We start from the raw sequence: 9086 nt of genomic DNA on the forward strand, positions 1-9086 counted from the left end.
AAAATATAAATTGTTCATCCACGTCAGCAAATCGCGTCCTCGTAGGCGTGATTTGTGTCTACGTAAGCAAAGCGCGTTGACGTGGACGCGATTTCGAGAAAAATGGTCCATTCCGGTAAATAATAAAATACCAGGCCCATTTCGGTAAATTTTAAAAAAATAGAGTTTTTTTGGTATTTTTCTCGAAAAATTATACCACATAAATAAAAATACATCAAATCAAAATAATATATAATATTACAAAATATTATTAAAATTCATATATTTATCCTTAAATAAAAAAAATAAAATGAAGCGGTTGGCTGCCCAATCTGTGTAGAAGCCTAGGCAGATATTTTGGGTGTCATCCATCCACTGCCGCAGCATAACAGCAGCCATGCTAGCCTGATTCTATTCAAATTTGGCCTTTTTCACATAATTGCCACTTAAACGGCACCGTTCCACCCTCATTCCCTCACCAAAAGGCAAACACCGTATCTACCTCTGTATGTACACGCACGTATATATAATTTCAAAAATCAAAATCAACCCCCCGGTCCTGGTCCCATTTTCCACCATCTCTCAAATGGTCTTCGTTTTTTCCGTTTCCTTTCATTCGATAATTCATCTTTTTTCTTAATTTTCATTTTTAAAAAAACTTCAGTATAATTTCTCCACAATTATCATTGTTTTTTTTTTTGTTGAGAATTTTATCTCCTTGATCTATCCACTCCTGGTAAGTTCAATCGCTTCCGGATCTCTATCGTCTTCTTCTTTTTCTCAGTTTTTTGATTAATTGATTTTTGGATCTTGCAGGTTTGAGAGAGAAGAGAAATGGCGCATAGAGTAGATCACGAGTACGATTACCTTTTCAAGATCGTGTTAATCGGCGATTCTGGAGTTGGAAAGTCGAATATTCTCTCTAGGTTCACAAGGAATGAGTTCTGTTTGGATTCTAAATCCACTATCGGCGTCGAGTTCGCTACCAGAACCCTCCAGGTTTATCATAGTATCAATCAACTCATCTTTCATTCATCTTCATGTATGTTATCCTTTTCTTTTTCCTGCTGAAAATTAATTGTTCAGGAAGTTTCTAGAATTTCGACTGATAATTATCTTGTTTTCTTTAAAGGGATAATTAACTTGTTGATATCTGATTGACTGATTTAATTTCGGAAAATTTTGCATGATTAAGTTGACTGTGAACTTTATGTTAATTAATTGCATTATTAGTCTTTTTTTTTTAAAATTGCATAATTAGTATCTTAAAAAGTTATTTCAGTAAAATTTCATGACAAATCCGATTGCCTTCTCTTGGACTCTGATAATAAATTTGAAAGTTCATTTTTTTAATACAAAATTTAGAAGTTCATTTTGAATGTGATGTAAATTTAGAAGTTCATTTTGAATGTGATGTAGCTAGCTAAGAAAAAAGATAATCAGATAGTGATGATCATCGAGGGCGCTTTAGCGTTGTAGTTGAGTTCAGGGGTTCGATTCATGTGTGTTTTTAGTAGACCCGGTAATAGAGGATATAATCACAGTAACACGAATACAATATAAAAAATAATAATTAAAAAAATGATACGAAGAACACATGGAAAAAAAAAAAACATAAACACTACAGGAATACACGTACCTGTCAAAATTTTTATAACACATTACTAACTCAAATACGATTATAACACGAATGACTAAAACTAAATTTTTGTAACAAGTTCAATAAGTTCAGAGGGTTCATTTTCCTATTTTATTTGTCATGCTACCAAAAATTGGAAGAGCTAGATGATTTTTCTTTTTTGTTAGTGATAAAACAACTCTCTCTCCCCCTCTGTTGTCAGACTATTTTTTCTTAATAGAAAATTAAGTTATTATATTAACCCAAGCTGTTATCACGCTGTTTATTGGTTAAATTTTGCTATTAGTCCTTATACTATGTTTAAGTTGCTGATTTAACCATTGTACTCTAATTTAGTAAATTTTAGTCATTGTTCGTTTCGTGTTCTAAAATTTCAATCGTGTCCCAAACAGTAGCTGTTAAATTCGTTAGGTTAAATTTTACTATTAATCATGTACTATGCATAAGTTGTGAATTTAGTTTATGTTTTTCAATTTGATCATTTTAGTTTCTTTACTTTTTGTATTTTGAAATTTCTAATAGTCATTAAATCCATTAACTAAATTGACATGGCTTATTTGTGAGTATTATGTCAAAATAACAAGCTAACATATACGCATAGGATGATATATTGGCCACTTAAGATTTTGAAAATAGAAAAATTTAGCTTAAATGGATTTAACAGCTACCGCTTGGTCAGAATTGAAGTTTCAAAATTGATTAGTATATGATTAAAAATAATCAAGTTAAGAGTACAGTAACTAAATTCATAGTTTACACATAGCACAATAAAATTTGACCCTGTTTTATTCCCTGTTATCTCAATAATAATAGGGAATATATATATGTGCTCATGATATAATTGAGTATTTGATTCATGAAAAGACCAAACTTTCTTTTGTTGGCTAGCTTGTCATTTTAGATTTATTAGAACCCTGTCATATGATCCCAAAACTTTCAGGTGCATGAACCATTTGCACTTGTTAATTAGTATCATGGTAATGCAATTTTGTAACTAATTGGCTTTGTTTGTCTTATGTAATAAATTTCTATTAATTTTCATGATTTAGGTTGAGGGGAAGACTGTTAAGGCCCAGATTTGGGATACGGCAGGTCAAGAGAGATATCGAGCTATCACTAGTGCTTACTATAGAGGAGCTGTTGGCGCTCTTCTTGTCTATGACATAACTAAGAGGCAAACCTTTGATAATGTTCAAAGGTGGTTGCGGGAGTTGAGGGACCATGCAGATTCTAACATTGTCATCATGATGGCTGGAAACAAATCCGACTTGACTCATCTCAGAGCGGTTTCTGAGGAGGATGGTCAAGCTCTGGCTGAGAGGGAAGGCCTTTCATTTCTTGAGATGTCGGCGCTGGAAGCAACCAACATCGAGAAGGCATTCCAAACTGTATTGAATGAGATCTACCATATCATTAGCAAAAAAGCATTGGCAGCCCAAGAAGCAGCCGCTAGTACGTCGGTTCCGAGCCAAGGAACCACCATTAATGTCACGGATGCGTCAGGGAGCACTAAGAAAGTATGCTGTTCTACATAAAAAAAAAAAAAGAAAAGAAAAGGGAAGTGAAAAATATTTACTAGCAAGCAGGCCTTTTTTTTTTTTTATTAATATTTTTATTATCATCTTTTGGCTGAGAGAAGAAGCATGTAGAATACATAGCTTTTGTTTCAAAACAACCATGTTGTCTGGTAGTAGCCTGGAAATGCCGGCTTATACACTATGCTCTTTTTCTCAACATGTACTCTCCTCAAAAGTGGAAGTTGGAAGATTGGGTGGGAAGTTACTATTAGAAACAAAGAAGCGTAATTGGCTTTATTTGATCGGTGCGTCTCCTTGTAGACATTTTCTATATTTCTACTTTCATAATTGTGAGTATCTCAGTTCCAGATCGGGTAAATTTAGTCAGGATGATTTTTAGTTTAAGTCATTTGATTTGTCGGTTGCGCTTTTTGTTATGAGTACCTTGTCATCCAAATTTGATAGGTTGATAAGTTAAGATCATTTTATGTTATTCATTTAGATTATTTTGAGATTGGGTTGTTTTTTAAGTTTGCTTTGAGCTTGAGTCATTTGAGAAGGAAAAATTAAAAATCGGCTCGATTCAAGGTGTTTGGATAGTTTATGCAAGTTAAAAAATTTGTAGTTAAACTGATCTAAATTTTATTTGATTTATAATAATTTTATTTTATGGTATAAAATAAATATTTTATAAAATAGTGAAAAATAATTTTAAAATTCTACATAAAAAATGTTTTTTTCTAAATGTTATATAATAGTTGATTATTTTTTATTTATTTAAAAAATTTTATTTTTTAAAAATATTCATTAAAAAAGTTTTGAAACTTTGCCAAACAATATTCAAGCCATAAAAACAAAGCTCATAAATTGAACTATGATAAACAATTCAAAAAGTTTAAAAAATTTGATCAAACCGAACTAATATCATCTTTGCATTTTGAAAGGGTTTGATTGGTTTAGATTAGACTTGTTCATGAGCTGGGCTGCTCATTCAAAAGTTAGAGCAAAAATATTAAGCCCAAAAATGAGTTTGAGTAAAAAAATCAAACCGTTTAAAATATGAGTTAGAATTGAACATTCAAAGTCCAAAATTGGTTCCGTCTGTTTTTAAGTCTATAATATTTTATATTATATTATTTTTATATATTATGTAATTTATAAGTAATATATAATACTACTATAATGTAAATATTAAAAATTATATATCAAAGTTTAATAAACAAAAAAATATTAAATTATAAAATTAAAATAATATAAATATACTTTTAATTTAATATATATATACATGCGGACTTAAATGGGCTTAAATTAATCATTTACAAATATGAGCAGACTTGAATAAGCATAAAATGTGTTAATATCATGCTTATGCTTATGTCCGACCATGAACACTTGTAGTTTAGATTGAACAAATTCTAGTACTCAAATTGGATGACGTTTTTGTTAATATTTTGAGTTAATGAAATTGAATATCTGGGTTCATGTCAATATTGACTAGTTAAGAATTAGAAAGGTTCATATAGACCTTTGACTGAATCCAGTTGCAGTTCAAATAGAGCTTTGACAGAATTCAGTTGCAGGTCGTTGACTAGTTCAAATGGAAATAAAATTAGGTCAAGAAAGACAAGAATGATGGGCAAGGAATTGCAACCGGGAAGATGGTAACAAATAGGCATTAACCATCTCGGTCCATTTGAGCTTCTAATGGGGAAAATAATCTAGTTGATAAGCATAAACCTAGAAGCATCATCTCATAACATCAGATCTTTCCAAAGTCATTCACTGATTTAAATTTACAATCTCCTATAACTGCTCGATTTGTACGGTTATGTGATGAATTTTATATGTACTTTCACAGTAATCCCTGATCTTGCTAATCATCTCTTTCGACTCGACCCCTGGCTTTGCGACTACATGGCAGGACAATACAAGTTTCCCAACAGTTATTGCCCATACATGGAGGTCGTGAACGCTTTCGACCCCATTGATACCCTTGATACCGTCTTCCACCATATCAATATTAATGTCTCTCGGCGTCCTTCCCATCAATATATCGAAAACATCTCTAAGCATGGGGAGGGTGGTACTTAGTGCAAAGGTGGAGAAAATGAGGGTGCAGAGAAGATCAACGATTAGCCAATTTGGTTTTAGCCAAATAACAGCTCCCGCAATCATCACCCCAACAGATTGAATTAGGTCGGCCATGACATGCAAGTAAGCTCCTTGGAGATTTATGTTCAATATCTTTGTCTTCGGAGTACTTGTTACTAGACTAGTTTCATCTTCCTCGGTTAAATCGCATGGTTTACCACCCTCATGGTCATGATGTTCGTGGTGGTGGTGGTGGTCATGCAGGTGTTCGTGGTGGTGGTGGTGGTCATGCAAGTGTACGTGGTGGTGGTGGTGGTGGTGGTGGTGGTGATTGTTTCCGAAAACATGGTGACTGTGATCATGACCCAGCCAAAGGACTATAATCAAGTTGATAAAAAATCCAAATGCAGCAATAGCAAACATGAGTGCCCCATCTACCTTCTGCTTGTCATGGAGAAGTCTGTTGAGCGCTTCATAAATTAAGAGTGCAGATACTAGCCATATAAGCTGCACGGATATAAGAGCACCCAAGACCTCAAGACGGCTGAATCCAAAAGAATGATTTGATGTTGCCTTCCATGCTGAAGCCCAGACAGTGAAAAGAGATATGGAGAATCCGGCAACATCTGTGAGCAAGTGGGCCGCATCTGTCAAAACCGCAAGGCTATTGGCTTTCATTCCACCGACAATCTCTACTAACATAACCACAAGATAGAAAATGATAAGCCCAGAAAGTTGGGATGCCGACTTCTGTCGTTCCTTTGATTCCAAAGTTATGTTTTCTTGCCTGGAAGTAGAAACAGAGAAGCATTTCAACTCTGCTGGAATTAAAATGATATTACTTTCTTCAGACACCAACGCCAACGGCATCTCAATTTTCTTTTGATCCTTAGATCTCAAAATGGGGGCCCTTTCATGATCCATCCTCCTGCACAACAGGAACATTAATTGAGTCAAACAAATAAAGAAGAAGATGAAAATAAGACCCCTTACACAGGAACTGTAATTTCAGAACTGCTAAATCCATTTGTGATTAAATAACTTGCATCAACAGAGTCTCAGAGGAATCAACTGACTCCTACATGTTTCACGATTTTAACTAAATGGAAAATTTTTCTGAGCTTCACGCACAGTCAAAACTTTTATATAAACAGGACAGAACAATCAAAGAATTATCAATATACACATTATCCCTAAGCTGAAAAACCTACGCATATCACATTAAACACAATATAGCTCACACAAACTAAACCCTATGCCTTTTAAATTAAATGTAAAAGGCATATATCCCCTTACACAATATAGCTCACAAACTAAACCAGAAAACCAATGCATATTGATATCCACCTCTACAAGGGCATAAAGGATCAGACAGGAAAATCAGTTTTCACCCTTCAGTTACTTCTTGAGTCACTTTTCGAAGTATCATAACATGCCAATATCACCAAAAGAAGCCTTTAATCCTTTATTTATACATCCATCTTCCCATTAGCTAAAACATTGCTCTTTTCAACTTCTCAACTCAATATAATAGAACCACTATGGAGTGGACTTATCTTTTACCCTCTTTGTGCCAAGCTAAACAAAATTTCAAAGGTAAATTGAGGCATTATAATCATAAATGCATATGCAGTCAACTTTTACTTTTCAACAGCAATCATTTATTAAGGCTTTTTCTTTTTCGGTTTCTTCCTGTTCCTTAACTTCACTATCTCCCCCAAGTCAATGCATAAAACCCCAAGTATGAAATTGATACATCTAAGGCACTAAGTAGGTTCATTCAAAGTTGACAATTTCATATATTCGAAAAAAAGAAGTTGACAATTTCAGCATATAAACACAAACCCTAGCTAGGCAAGTATTGGCCACAAGATTCAAAATCCATATACAAGCACACAAAAATAATAATAATTAGGATTTTAAAATAACATAATTGTGATAGAACAAATCTAAATGTAATACTTTATCAAATTTAAATGCCTACATAGTGATGAATTTGGTATATCTATATCTATATCTCTATCTCTATATATGCGAATTTGGAATTAATACTTCATCCCTATTAATAAAATTTCCCCTTTCTTATTCCAGGAAAAAAAGCTATGATCGTAGCTAAAATTCAAGAGAAAGCATCAAGAATCACCGGTTGTGACCTATTGATCGGGTATTCATTTTCTCAAGAATAGCTTGGGTTTGAATCACAGTTGTAAGAAAAAAAAACATCAAATTTGAACAAAAAAAATCAAATACCCATTTCAGAAAATTGCAATAGAAACCCAAAACACATAAAAACAACAGAATAAACAAGTAAAAAGTGTGATAAATTTACCAGAGAACCAGAGCTGAAGGAAGGGGGAAAGAGAGCAGGTGCCCGAATCTGAATGGAGACAATTCTTATGCCATGAACTGGGGGAGATAAAAAATTATTTTAAAAAAAAGGAAAGATAGGATGTGAGAATCAGCTACCCAGACATGGAAATATTTAAAATTAATGAGTATTACAAGTTTCCACGTATAATTTTAATAAAAAATTTCTATCTCATAAGACGGCAGATTTTGAGGGCCGTCTTTGATAGAAGAAAAAAATCCTATAAAAAAAAGTGTGTATTCATTAATTTAATTCGTTTAAATTACAAATTTAAAGAGATTTTACCTTTTGGGTTCCGCAGAAAATGGAGGAGAATTTAGTTTTGAAGGCGATTGAAATGGAAATTTGGTGAGCAAAGTGCTGTCACCTGTGAAACAAAATCCAACAGTTCCAACAAATAATTTTAGCTTCTTTCTTGTGAGAATTCTAATTTGGAAGTATGCCTCTGCTAACACTTCAATCATTTCACACCCTCACTCTCGTAAATATTAAATTACTTGCCACAATTAACTTCTATTTTGGTACCTTGGAACTTACATTTTTTCCTAATACGGTACCTAAACTTGATACTTTTCCTAAGTTGATACTTCATCTTTTTTTGATCTAATTTAGTACCTGAACTTAACTCTTTTTCCTAATTTGGCACTTAATCATTTTTTTTGGTTCTATTTGGTACTTCAACTTGTCAGACGTTTTATAAATTACTCTAATATACTAACAATGTTATTTTTTATGAGGTAGCAAAAATAATCAATGTATGACATTTGACAAATGATATAATATTTTTTGTATTTTATATGTTCAATTACTTTTATTTTTATTTAATTAATTAATTGTTTTTATTAATTGAAAATAATGAATTTCTTTTCATTTGGGTTTTAAGACTCTTTTTTCTTATTTAATATTAATTAGTTAAGCATAGCTCAATACTTATTTTTAACATGAATTTCCTCTAATACTGACAATATTTTTGTAGCATAACAAGAAAAAATTTAACAATCGTTAGTGTTTTGCATAATTCAAATAACATTTAATAAATTTAGGTACCAAATTGAACCTAAAAAAAGCTTAGGTACCAAATTAGGAAAAAAACCAAGTTCAGGTACCAAATTAGAAAAAAGTGTCAAGTTCAGGTACCAATTTGGGCAAAAAAGTTATGTACCAAATTAGAAAACAAATGTCAAGTTCAAGTACCAAATGTTATATTAAGCTGAATTTTTTTATTATTAAATTTGGGTTTATTACAATATTACTTGTTTTGTTATATGGTCATCAAGGGGAGGCCCTTATACTAAGAGTCAGAGTGCATTTTGTCCCCTCTACTTAATCGGACTAGATTTTTCATCTAACATACAATGAGTAATTTGCTCTTTTTTTAAGTATAGCAGGCAAAATGCAATCTAACTCCTAGTACAAGGACTTTCATGATACTTTTACCGTTATCAAGTGAATATTTTTATCTAAAAAGAAATTTAATAGAAAATTTTAATAA

The 9086-nt window shown here is 32.4% G+C and overlaps 2 protein-coding genes across 3 annotated transcripts; one reads left to right on the forward strand and one right to left on the reverse strand.

Annotated features, from left to right (window-relative positions):
- Positions 1-534: 534 nt before the first annotated feature.
- LOC105788776 (ras-related protein Rab11C) lies at positions 535-3544 on the forward strand. Of its 2 annotated transcripts, none has more exons than XM_052627516.1 (3): positions 535-715; positions 796-1021; positions 2668-3544. In XM_052627516.1, the coding sequence occupies exons 2-3, from the start codon at positions 917-919 to the stop codon at positions 3151-3153; spliced, it is 591 nt and encodes a 196-aa protein (XP_052483476.1). In that variant the 5' UTR covers positions 535-715; positions 796-916; the 3' UTR covers positions 3154-3544. The 2 variants fall into 2 exon arrangements, with proteins under 2 accessions (XP_052483476.1, XP_012471269.1); XM_012615815.2 differs by having other exon boundaries at positions 796-978.
- Positions 3545-4779: 1235 nt separating this feature from the next.
- Positions 4780-8064, reverse strand: LOC105788777 (metal tolerance protein B). The gene is made up of 3 exons (XM_012615819.2): positions 7880-8064; positions 7556-7632; positions 4780-6154 (listed from the first exon to the last, which is right to left on the reverse strand). The coding sequence occupies exon 3, from the start codon at positions 6148-6150 to the stop codon at positions 4939-4941; it is 1212 nt and encodes a 403-aa protein (XP_012471273.1). The 5' UTR covers positions 6151-6154; positions 7556-7632; positions 7880-8064; the 3' UTR covers positions 4780-4938.
- Positions 8065-9086: the final 1022 nt, after the last annotated feature.

Source organism: Gossypium raimondii, chromosome 2 (genome assembly GCF_025698545.1).
Source record: "Gossypium raimondii isolate GPD5lz chromosome 2, ASM2569854v1, whole genome shotgun sequence".
Lineage (NCBI taxonomy): Eukaryota > Viridiplantae > Streptophyta > Magnoliopsida > Malvales > Malvaceae > Gossypium > Gossypium raimondii.